At 50.8% G+C, this 12,212-nt stretch overlaps 1 protein-coding gene across 2 annotated transcripts in view; it reads left to right on the plus strand.

Moving 5' to 3' along the window:
• Positions 1-8,865, plus strand: part of PDGFRB (platelet derived growth factor receptor beta) — a 31,768-nt gene extending 22,903 nt beyond the window's left edge. For both annotated transcript variants that reach the window (XM_054079512.1, XM_054079513.1), the window contains exons 18-23: positions 315-437; positions 1,840-1,951; positions 2,239-2,338; positions 2,456-2,561; positions 3,075-3,313; positions 3,820-8,865. In XM_054079512.1, coding sequence (XP_053935487.1) covers positions 315-437; positions 1,840-1,951; positions 2,239-2,338; positions 2,456-2,561; positions 3,075-3,313; positions 3,820-3,970 — 831 coding nt within the window. In that variant the 3' untranslated portion in view covers positions 3,971-8,865. The remainder of the gene's footprint in view (positions 1-314; positions 438-1,839; positions 1,952-2,238; positions 2,339-2,455; positions 2,562-3,074; positions 3,314-3,819) is intronic.
• Positions 8,866-12,212: the final 3,347 nt, after the last annotated feature.

Here is a 12,212-nt window from a genome sequence, read left to right on the forward strand (position 1 = left end):
GCACTCTGCATGGATTGTCCAAACAGAGATGGAAACATCTCCTCATTGCCAGCCCATTAACGCCCCTGCTTGGTCAGATTCTGGCAATCCCCTCTCTAGTGGATTGTTCAAGTTGCCCTTGCCAGATTTGTGTGCCTGTTGCTGTTACTCTGCTAGTGGCTTTGAGCTATGGCTGTCCCTAGAGGTGAAGGACATGCCTCAAGTGAGGTGAAGTGGCTCCTGCAGCCCCAGAAATGTGCTGGTCCTGGTGCTGGGCTGCTTTCTTGGGCTGTCTGGGGGCATCTCGCAGCGACAGTGCCCTGCCTTCCCCACAGTGTGTGCATCGTGACCTGGCTGCTAGGAACGTCCTCATCTGTGAGGGGAAGCTGGTGAAGATCTGCGACTTTGGCCTGGCAAGGGACATCATGAGGGATTCCAACTATATCTCCAAAGGCAGTGTGAGTACCAAGAGCTGTGCAAATGCTTTCTTCCTGGGGTTCTAGGCCTGGCAGCCCCTACATACTCCCCTCATCAGTTGCCAGTCTGTCGTTGTGCCCAGTGGTGGTCACAGGGCAGGACTTCCTGGAGATGGTGTCAACAGCCAACCATCCTGCACCCGATGTGCCCTGCATGCTGTGGCGTAGCAGAATCACATGCCCATATCTCTAGGCTCTTACTGAAGACCCTGAGCAGGAACAGTGAAACTGAGGATTGTCCCCTGTGCACCACTAGCAGCAGCGCTGCATCCCTTCCCTGCATGGCACGAGTCTGGTCCTGAGCTGCAGGCAGGAGGAATGCAAGGTTAGGCAGCTTGACGGTGCTGCAGTGAGTCACGGGCCACTCTTGGCAAGAGGTTCACAGACTTTTGCTCTAACCACTAGATCACTGGTAAGAGGAAGTGTTTTCCTGAGAGCGGCTACTTTCCAGAAAGATGTCTCCAATCTTTCGAGGCAGGAGGGGGTGAGGCTGTAATTGAGCTTCCCCTAGAACCTCCCCTGTGACTTCAACAGCATGTCCACTGCAGCCCTGGAGCATTCAGGAACAAGCAATCTCAAGCAAAGCAGGTCATGTAATTTCCAGACAGAGAAACTGAGGCTGAGGGAGTGGAGAGTGGAGCCAGGCCCCTCAACCCCAATCTTCCACTCTATGAACCAGTTCACTTCTCTCCTGCTTTCTCCCGTTTGCACAGGATGACAGACAGGCACTCGGGGTCTGGGCAGGGGAGAGCCTTCTGCAGAGGGGCTGAGGTTTTCGAGTCCAGCCTTGGCATAGCTGCTTTTCCTTGCAAAATGAGAAATGAAACTGGGTTCCTTTGCAATCCTTCCTGAAGATTATTTTGATATTCATTGTACAAGTCAATCCCAGGAACAGAACAGCCAGTGCTGCATACAAGCTGGTCAAGTGAGGCTTCTTTTCATGTATCACTTTGAGTGAGAACAGGAAAAAAGCTGAATGTGTCCTTCAGCTCTTTTCTGGTCATTTCATAGCTGTCTCCAGCCTGGTCTCAGGTTTACAAAATCCAGATAGGCCTGGACTCCCTCCAGAAGTGCAATGGTCATATTGTGCAAGTCAGTGGGCTCCTTGAAAATGGGGGAACAGAGAATGCACACCATGCTGTCTCATGTGGCAGACGGCAACAGAAATGGATATAGCAAACCCCATCTTTCTTCCTGCCTGCTGGGCTCATCCTGCACAAGGAAAGAGGAAACTGGTGCCTCCAAGAAGTGGCTGACAGCAGATGTCAGCAGATGTGTCGAGCAGTTCTGAAGGAGGTGTATATCAGCTGTCACAGCTCTCACCTGTTGAAACAAGTGCTGTAGATGCAGCTGACTCTCTTCTTGTTACTTTTTTTCCTCTTAGACCTTCTTGCCCCTTAAGTGGATGGCTCCAGAGAGCATCTTCAACAACCTCTATACCACCCTGAGCGATGTGTGGTCCTTTGGGATCCTCCTCTGGGAGATATTCACTCTAGGTAAGTGCCCTGGAGATCATGGTGGTATCTGTAGGTCTGGTAGTGTGTTAGCAGGATCCCTTCCCACAGACGGTAGAAATCCATTTCTAATCTTCAAATCCCAACCTTTCCAGTCAGAGCAGCACTTCATTCTCTGTCTCTTTCTTTCCTATGCTGACGTTGCCATTTGGGAGTGAAATAAAACAGGAAAGGTAAAGCAAAAAGAAATTGTTAGTGTGAAATGCATGTTAGCATGGAGATGGCAGATAATCCACCGCCCTGATTTCCTGCTCTCCCTTTACACGCAGGGGGGACTCCATACCCTGAACTGCCTATGAATGAACAGTTCTACAATGCCATCAAACGAGGCTACCGGATGTCCAAACCCACCCATGCCTCTGATGAAATGTAAGTGCTGCCCATACACACCTGCCCTGGACCTGCCCTTCACAAACTACTGAAGCATTGCTGCCTGTTTTCCCCACCCACGAACTCATCAGAGTGCTCTCTCTTCCATCTTGTTAGTTACGATATCATGCAGAAATGCTGGGAGGAGAAGTTTGAGATCAGACCATCCTTCTCACAGCTGGTGGTGCTTATGGGAAACCTCTTGGTGGACTGCTACAGAAAGGTATGTTCAAAAGACCCTGTGCTGGAGGGACAGAGGAGCTTGGAGGTTCAGTTCTCTGTGGAGGACGCTGCCTTGGTTGGGGCTCTTGATAAGGGTGTTGAGAACACAGTTTAGTGGTGCTGTGTCAGAGCATTTTTTACTGTGATTAAGGCTACAGTAGTTTGAACAGCCAGTGAAGGTGGTTTGGGCATCCTGGAGACATTGATGAGACAACTGGCATCACCAGACCAGCAGCTGGTATCTCAGCAACTGCAGAAATCAGAACTGGCAGAAGATCAAAGCCTTGTCTCTAACTGTTTGGTAGTTTGGAGCTGCGGAGTTGTGTCCCTGATTTCTCCCTGAAGAAATGTTCATGTCCTGTCCTTGGTGGAGACAGTGTAGCTGAACCCTGCTAGAAGATGCCAGCCCCTCTAGAAAAAGTTTAGCAGACAGGGAAAGCAGATACAACACAGATGCATTTTCTCCACTCACAAGACCTTCCCGTTTCTTTGGTCACCTGCCCGGTGAGAGCAGAGGTACCAGCAGGTGGATGAAGAGTTCATGAAGAGTGACCACCCTGCTGTTGTCCGCACAAGACCCACAATCCCTGGGCTGAACAACGCCAGGCTCACTCCCAGCTCCCCCACTGGCAGCATCCTCTACACAGCTGTGCATCAGAATGGGGGCGAGAACGATTATATCATCCCTCTTCCCGACCCCAAACCCGACACAATCTGCGATCTCCCTCAGGAGGCCTCCATCAGCCGGGCCAGGTAAAAGCATCACTTCTAAATATTGTCCCTTCTCCCGACTATCTGAAAATGAGGGCCCCAAGAGGAAATGGGGATGCTCTGCTATGGGGCAGACCAGGGCTGGGCTTACCAGGAGAGAAGGAGTACAGTGTCATCCTCATATGAGGTGCTGTGACCTTGCTTGACCCTGTGGGGATGAAGATGAGCCAGAGGATTTGGAATGTGAGCTAAGGTGTAGGGAGTCATGTCATGTCCCTGTAATTCAGCTGGTGCAGCTGGAGACAAGAGAGGCCTCTTACAAGGAGTAGGACACATTGGTGTTTGACATCTGCACAGTACAGTTCGCTGTTTGGTGTGTTTGAGGGCTGAATAGACCCAAGTGGTGGTGTCTATCCCCCTGCTTAAAGTTAGTCAGATAGACTGGGGTTGCCAGGAGATTGATGCATTTCTCAGCCATTGGGAACCCTCTATCACCAGGAGACTTGGGACAAGGCACTCATTTCTCTCTCCTCCTTGCTTCCCTTTAGCTCTATACTGAACGAGGCCAACACATCGTCTACAATATCCTGTGACAGCCCTCTGGGCCTCCGGCAGGATGAGGAGCAGGAATCCGACTCCCAGCCAGGCTGCCAGGAGCAGACCACAGGGCACCAAGAGGTGGAGGAGAGTTTCCTGTAGTCAGAGCTGGGCTGGCTCTGCGTCTCCCCATGGTGAGACCAGCTGAGGGGCTGACCCACACATCACAGAGAGCCATGCTTTGCACTTGTACTTTGGGATATCCCCACCTGTCCCAGAATTCCTCCTTCCTTCCCATCTCCCAGTCCTGGGTGTGGAATTAAAGACTCTTCCCCATTGTCATTCCCTTCCCCCTTAAGAAGAGGTGGATCAGTGCCAGCAACCATCCAGATCACGGCCATATCCTCCTCAGTGATCAAACCACTGCAGGATGGAGACATCTCACAGACCAACATCTTCATTTAAAGTGGAAGACGTGGGTTGGATCTCCACAAGAGACGTCACTTTCTGCATTGCTAAGATGATACTCCAGCCTTTTCCCCCTCCATGGCAACGAGTTTCATCTCCTCTGCACCAGCACTTCTCTGATGGTCTCAGTACCAGCCACACCACAAAATCCTACCCGGACATATGATTTGCTCGGAGCCCACTGCTGGGGCAAAGAGAACCTGCAACACCAACTTTCAGCTGCTGGAGATCAAGAGTACATTGGGCAAATCCTTCTCCAAGCACAGCCAAGTCCTGGAGAGACCAACCAGCATCTCGGAGATAGTGAATCACTGTTTTCGTTTCTTGATAGCTCTTCGACGGTGGACAGAGCATCACAAGCACTACAGGTACCCGTGGCTCTGGGGCACAGCTCTACATGCCTCGAAAGGGGCTGTCAAACCCCAAACCCTTTTGTGTCCAGCAAGGCACCAGGAGCCCCAGAGACGTGCCAGGACCTCAAAATGCTCTCACAATGACTCTGTTGTAGTAGCAAAGAGGGCAATCCAATGTTGTTTGTGTTGTCTGTGTGGACTCTAAGGTAATTATTCTCCATTGAAGATTTAAAGGGAACAAATACATTAATCCACTAGCCAGGGCCAGTATAAGGAAACAATATGGATATTCATCAATTCACTGCCACTAAGCCCAGCTCATCTGCTGGGAAATCATATAACCCTGTCAGCTGCAAAATCTTTGTGCCTTATCTTTGGGAAGGAAGGGCTCCATATGTATAGACTGTTCACCCAAACACCCTTTCCCAGGGTGGGAGGTCTCACCGGTCTCTCCTGAGTCGTAGAAAGACTATGGGGAGTGATAAGGATGCCAAAACACCAACCCAGGGACATCTCAAGAGAGAAGGATGGAGAGAGGCTGGGAAGATCTTTGGTCATAGCCAAACTGTATCTCAAACCCTGCCGCTTTCTAGGGGCCAGGCTCAGCCGCTTCCACCCTGCCAAGGCTGTGGGTGAAGTGTTTGGGGAACCAAGCAGAGCAAGAAGAATTGGGGAGGATTCCTCTCTCTTGGAAGGTGTTTTGAAGAATAAAAGGGCAGAGACCTTCCTCCTGCTTCTCACCTCCTTCCATGCTTCTCACAGGCAGGCCTGGGATGTGTTGTGTTCTCAGGTGCCGCTTGAGGAGACTCAAAGCAGGAGGAATGCCAGGCTGTGAAATCAGTGGTGAACCCCACCTCTGCAGAGATGAAAGACTCCAAAAACTACAGCTCTGACACCTTAGAAACTAGCAGGTTTTTTGTCTGAAAGGAGAGGTTTTGCCTTGCACAGAGCTCTGCTCGCTGCATGCCCCCAACTCCCGTTAACCCCTTCATTGCCCTACTCATGCACATCTCTGTGCATCCCTGCTGAACCCACTCAGGCAGGCTTATAAATTCAGAAACTCAATCAGCATCTCGCTGGGCTTCTGCCATCTCAGAGCCACTGAGAATTATTTTATTCTAAATATGAAACTTCTGCCAAAAATCCCAGAAAAACAGCTTCTGTTAAGTTGTCTATCATTGCAATGCTGCCATTTGTGCAGCTAAAAGAGGAGTAAATGTTTTGTGGGCTGTTGTCCTTGGTAAAATGTGAACATAAAAAACAGCATTTCTATTGGCAGCTGGTGGAGTATATTTTCAGCCTGTGTGGTCAGATTCCCCACCATCCATAGGAAACACACTGTGAATGACAACTGTTTTTCCATGCTCTGTTCCTCCAGCTTGTAATGAAGGAGCCATCTTCTGTGGCCGTGGTTCATGAAATGATTCTAACTATGGAGAAGCAGTAACTCATGGGATCCTTGGGATCCGACCACTTTATGCTTTCTAACATGTAAGGTGCTTGGTAAGATCTGTGTCACTGCAACTTGAGCCCATAGGATGACACATTTGATCATCCTAATAGCCCCTGGCTGCACCAGCTCCCTTTTGAACTTGTCCTTCTCTATTGAAGGTGACCAGAAGTAGCCAGTACTCCAGGTGAGGTCAAACCTACACCTCGCATAGGGCATTAATAGTTCTGGTCTGTACTGGGTCTGACTTGCCTGGTGTAGTGGATAACATTGGCCTTTTCCCAGCCACAACATACTGGTAGATTGAAGTCAGCCTCTCACCAACCTAAGCACTTACATCTTTCTACTCTTCCAGTGTTTCTAACTAAGATACTCCCTGCTGTTCCAGACATTGGGTTGTCAGCATATTTTGTTAATGAACTGTTATTTTTGGGCTGGGCTGACTAGTAAAAATATTAAATACTTCTAGCATCAAAAGCAACCCTAGAGAGCTACTTTTCCTACCTCTGTCCAGCCCGAAGTTCTCCCCATCAATTAACCCCTTCTCACCCTCCCTTTGCCCATTCACTTACTTCACAAATCCTGTATTAAACTCCATCTTCTACAGATCAGTTACTAATAACATAACTGATTTCCCACTAACAAATGGGAAAACATGAAAGAGGATCTGAAAGTCCTGAAAAAGGAGATACATTTCTTCTCCTTGCTGGGAGAATTCAGCTATCCTCTCCCATTAGCTGGGCATTAGCTACGCTTGGATACCTATTGCATTTTATCCCGTTTGTAGATTCATTACAATTATTCTTTGCATGAAAACCTGTTCTGGTTGCTGTTGAAGTGCTAATCCGACCTCCCTCTTCCTTCTTAGAGTTGGTACTGCAGACTGTTTGAAAAATGGTACTGTTCTCTGCTCCAGAGAGATACAACCAAATATTTGCCTCTGGCCCTGTGATTGCAAGGGCCAGGTCTTGCACTTCGTGGTACTTTCCTGTCCTTACTCATCTCTTCCCATCACCATTTAGCAAGGACGTGCAGTCCCGCTGCAGCGAGCAGATCTCAGCCAGGGGCAGGCTGGCAGCTGGGCAAAGCCAACAGGTTTTGTTAAGCATCCCTGCAGCTCTCCTCAAAGAGAGGTCTTTGCAGGGCTGAGGTTTACACCAGCCCCCCAGACAAGTTCTCTCCTCCTGGGCAGCCAGATCCAGCCCCCCTGCTCCCTCTCTCTCTCTGCTGCCGACATTCCAGTTCCTGTGCAACCTGGTGGGTGAGGGTCAGCAGAAATGGTCATCTGTTCTGTGTCCATTGGTTTTGCAGCCATTGTTTCTCTAGTGAGATTCTGAAGGAAACTGGTCCCGCTGGGTTTTTAGTTTCGATGATCAGTATGTTTGTTTGGATGTGTTTTCACCTTTAGAGTTGGACCCAAACTGAGCGACCCCAAAAGAGACACAAGCCGCAGCTCGGGCCCATCTCTAGTGCAATATCTTTTATTTGTAGATTGTATTTTACTCTACAGCTCTTACATCATTATGAGCACCAGTATATGCATAATCCTACTGCCAGCCACTATTTCGTACATACCTAAGTGTATCCCAGAAACTAATGTAACACTCCAGTGTCTCTTTCCACATTTAAGATGCTTCTCAGACTGACATGTGCACAGATTTTAATCCTTTTGTCCTTCTCGGTTTGAGCGTGTTATTGTTTTTTGAAGCGAGAGTGTCACGTGTAGTGTTTGTTTGTGTCGTGTTAAGAAATCTAGAGCACAGCGTACTTTACTTGTAACTAAATTGTCTCTGTTTACCTGCCAAGGGGACTGCAGCAGAGTCCCATGGGGACGGGAGGCAGAAGTACAGTGTGGATGTGCAGCCAGAAGTGAGAAATGGCTCTTCCCCTTCTTCCCAGTCAGGGTTCTGGGATGGGGGAAGAGACAGCACCATAAATACACACAAATACAGGGTGTTGGGTGCTGGGTTCGTGTTTGGCTGTGGGGAAGCTGAGCCTGTGTAAAGCTGATATCTGGAGAAGGGGATTTCACAGGTGTCTCCTTTTAAGGGCTTTTTCTAGAACGTGATGCTCTGAGGTGCTAAGGAGGCAAACTCCATGCTCCAATGCACGGGTGCAAGGAAGGGCTCTGGCCAGGCTCAGTGCTTTGCTCACATCCCAGGATCGGTGTGGCTGGTTCACAGTGCAAACCACAGGCTGTTCCATATGGACAGGAGGGCAGCGGGCTGCCAAGCCAGCCCCAAGGAGCCCAGGTGCAGCACGGCTGCGCTCTCACTTGGAGAACATGAAGGTCACCCTTTGGCAGCCCTTTGGCAGCCTCTGCTCTGGGTTGCTGCACGAGCAGAGAGCAGCGAGGGCGGCTGCAGGTCCTCCCTGGGTGTTGGGCAGCTCTCGTGCTGGGAGGCCTGCAGCATCCCACTGTTCCTGTCCTTTCCTCCTTCATGGATTGCACCATAACGGCAAAGTGTGCCCAGAGCGTGCCCTCTGCCCTCTCCCCTGCCACTCTGCTGGCTTGCTGGCATCACTCTGTTACTCTGCAGCACTTCTGAACAGAAGCAGCACCTGCCTCTACCCCGTCTTTCAGAAACCATCCCGAGGGCAAAGGAAAAACAGAGTTCGGACTAAGGTACCAAAGAGTTAACATTTTCCTAGGTTTACAGGTGTATTTGTAGGATTTGTACTATATCACATCTATAGCCATGAGATATTATTTTTATGCTGTAAACTTTTACGAATACATTTTTAAAGAAAGAGTTTAAAAATAAAGGTGGTTTTCTTTTTGCAAAGTTCCAGCTCTTCCTTTGTTTGTCTGGTTTTGGTTGCTTCCACCTTCTCACACTCAGATAGGGCTGAGAATAAAGCTTAACCGTGTCGTGGGTGAAGGCTAAGCGTGTTAATACTCTGTGCATGACCCCAATGCTCAGCAAAAGCCAAGCTTGGAGCCAAGCAGAGGGAAGCACAGTAAAGGCCTCAGCTGATCCCAGGGATATGGTAAGAAAAAGGGACTGTGAACAGGACAGGATCTGCCCCGTGCCTCTAGTAACTGGCCACCTTGCGGGTCTTGGTGCACTGGGAGGGGTTGGGTAGAGGGAAGGATACCAGGAACTGATCCCATGTGTATTCCCAGTGCCAGAGGTTTGGGCCAGTAGACCCCAACCAGGGCTTGATGTGCTCTTTGGCATCATTGCGTCTGTGTCAGAGCAGAGTAGGGATGCGGGATCTGCCAGACTGACAGTGCTGGGCTGAAGGAGGTGGGGAACACCACAGTGCTCTTGATTTTTCCATGTAGTTTAAATAGCTCAGAGCGGTGGCAGAGGCTGGGGGTGGCAATGGGACAGGGCACCAGCAGGAGCCATGCTGTGTTGCACAGGGCAACCCGTATCTGGCTCTTCTCTGAGCTGGGTTCTCCTCCCCTCCCTCTGGGATGAGGAATTCACTGGTACCCTTTAAAGGCACAGCTCCACAGCACCGGCTGCCCACCCTGCCCTTCCCTCTGGTCCGCGTGTGCCCCTGCTTTCCTCCTGCTCCTCTCCCCTTCTCCCAGTCACCTCTCCAGAAGCACTGGGGTCCCCCAGCCCCATGACACACAGACTTCTCCTGAGTCCAGCCCAAAGTATTCTTCTCTTGCTGGCTCCAATGAACTTGCTTCTCTCACAAATGACCCAGGGCTGCTGAGCGGAGCTGTTTGCAGCCATCTCTGAGCCACAAGCTTGGAATGCCTGGGGTGACTGTGAAAAGGGGATTTTGAACTGAGTTTTCAAACATATCGACGTTGACTGTGTTTTCAGGCTGCACGATGCAGCCCTCGTGCAAGTCCCCACTGGCACCAGTTGTGCCTCCTTCAGCTCCCGGAAACCCTTCATGTACTCAAAAGCCTAAGGCACCAGCTGCAGCAGGAGATGGGTCCAAGTCCCAGCAAGGCTCCCCACCTCCAGCATGACCCGTCCTGGGCTTCTGTCTTTTCTCCATTTGCCAGAGAGGAGGTTTGCAAGTTCCCTGACCAGCTCAGGCTGATTTTTCCCCAGATATGCTTTGAGTCACCTGGCACAGCTCAGCTGCAGCAGGCAGACAGGGCATTTTTCTCCAGGAGCTGAATCAGCAGGGGAAAAAAAATCACCTCATCTCCAGAGAGGCTGCAGCTAAAGCTTGGGGGGAAGCAGGGAGGGGGGACTGGAAGACATCAGCCCTGAACCTAGCTGGCTCCCACTGCCACTGCCTGCCTGGCAGGTTTTTTCATGCCGGGATGCACTAAGGAGGGGTCATGGGGCTGGGAATGAGTAGGCACACATGGGGACTACCAGCCTCCCAGCAGGACATTTTCTGCACCTTGAAACAGGTCTTCTCCCCGGTGATGAGACAGGGATTATGTGGAGCTCAGGCAAGCAGAGATACTCAGGCTGTGGATACAATCCCTGGCCTGCTGCAACCAGGGTTTTTAGCTCCTTGGTACCAATAGCTCACTCGACGTGGGTGTTTCACGTGTCCCCAGACTGCTGCAGGGCAGCACAGGCAGGCGTGACACCATCACCAGCTGCACTCAGTGCAGGGATCCCACCAGCGTGGGACACAAGCCTGAGCTCCCTGTGCTCCCCACCAGGGCTCATGACAGCCTCCACTCTCCCCGCCTCAGCCATCCCATGGCCAGAAAGGAACTGAACAAGTCTTGTGCCATCTCGCAGCGTGCCTTCCTGGCCATCAGGGCCTCCACAGACACCCCTGGGCTTCATCTGACTCAATTAAGGCTGCAGCTCCTCTGAACACATCTCTGCCCATTGCTCACACCTACTTGGACACGCGAGAGCCAGTAGCATTCCTGTGACTGAGCTGCTCTTTGCAACCACAATATTTGGGGTTCAGACAGGAGATGGCCATCAGTGAGGGAGGAACCCCAGCAGAGAGTTTGTCCCACTGAGCATCCCCGGGTTTGCCCAGCCCCGCTCGGGGATCCACGTGTATGGGCTGTGACTTCTCACCTGTGGACCACTGCCATCGAGATGCTCTGCAAGTGGCCCCTTCAAAGAAAAGGGAGGCTGAGAGATTGTTTCCCTTCTCTGCATTAAACCTGCCTGGTTTAGTACTTGTTCATGCTGGTGAGTCAGTTTTCTCTGAGCTGGCAATAGTTCTGGAAAAAAAACCCAACCAAACAACCGAACTTAAAAAGAAGAAGGAGGGAAACAAACATCCTTTAAAAAGCCCCTTTGGCCCCAAAGGAGGAAAGAATAATCAGGCAGACATCTCCTGCAGCCCAGCCGCTCGACAGACCCACCAGCGCTGGGCAGGAGCCCTCCAAAACACCACACTGCCTCTGTTTTATGTTCTTCTTCCTCACACCCTGCCAGGAAAAACTGCTGAGAGGAAATCTTCTCTGGCCAAAAGCTGCCTTTCCTTCTCTCTGGACTCCCTCATGCTCTCCAGACATTCTTCAGGCCAAAACCAAGAGCTGTCTCCATGTTCCCATGACTCTTAGTCATCTCCAGCAATCAGCCATGCTCTCATCTCTTGGCCTCAAGACCTTGTCTTGCTGGTACCTCTCTAATTGCCCCTTTGGAGAAGTCCCTTCCCCTCCAGTTTGTTGAGGCACGAGGGGCACTCTTTGGCCTGGCATCTTTGCATTGCAAGTGCAGATTCAACAGCCACCTCTGTGCAGACACTTTAGAAAAGCCTCATCTCTTTCTGCTCACATTGTGCAGCCAGTGTCCCTGTCACCTCCCCATCGATGGGGCTGCAGCTGGGTGCAGCTAAGGCAGAGCCCTCCAGCTCACCCCAGGCAGGATCTTCCTCCCTAGAGCTTCCCAGCACTGTCAGCTGGGGCTGTAACTTCCTACCCCAGAGCTGCTCTGAACTGTCATCAACTTCTGCTGCAGCGTGTGGTTATCCAGAGACAGAGCAGAGAGCAAGGGGCACCTGAGTCTGACTTAATCTGCTAACATTTTCCTGAGTTGAGTGTCCCTGGAACAGCTGTTTTGCTTCAAGCCTGCCCTCATCCCAGTTTTGGAAGAGATGTGGTTGAGGAGAGGGTTAACAAAGTGCCTAATTACTGCTCCCAGGTGCCTGCCAGGTTGTCAATTAGAAAACAGCTTCAAATAGCCTCCCCACTAGCAGTGGAGTTTGGGTCCTAAAGGCTTCTTGGGTT

This window comes from Cuculus canorus, chromosome 14 (assembly GCF_017976375.1).
Source record: "Cuculus canorus isolate bCucCan1 chromosome 14, bCucCan1.pri, whole genome shotgun sequence".
NCBI classification, from domain to species: Eukaryota; Metazoa; Chordata; class Aves; order Cuculiformes; family Cuculidae; genus Cuculus; species Cuculus canorus.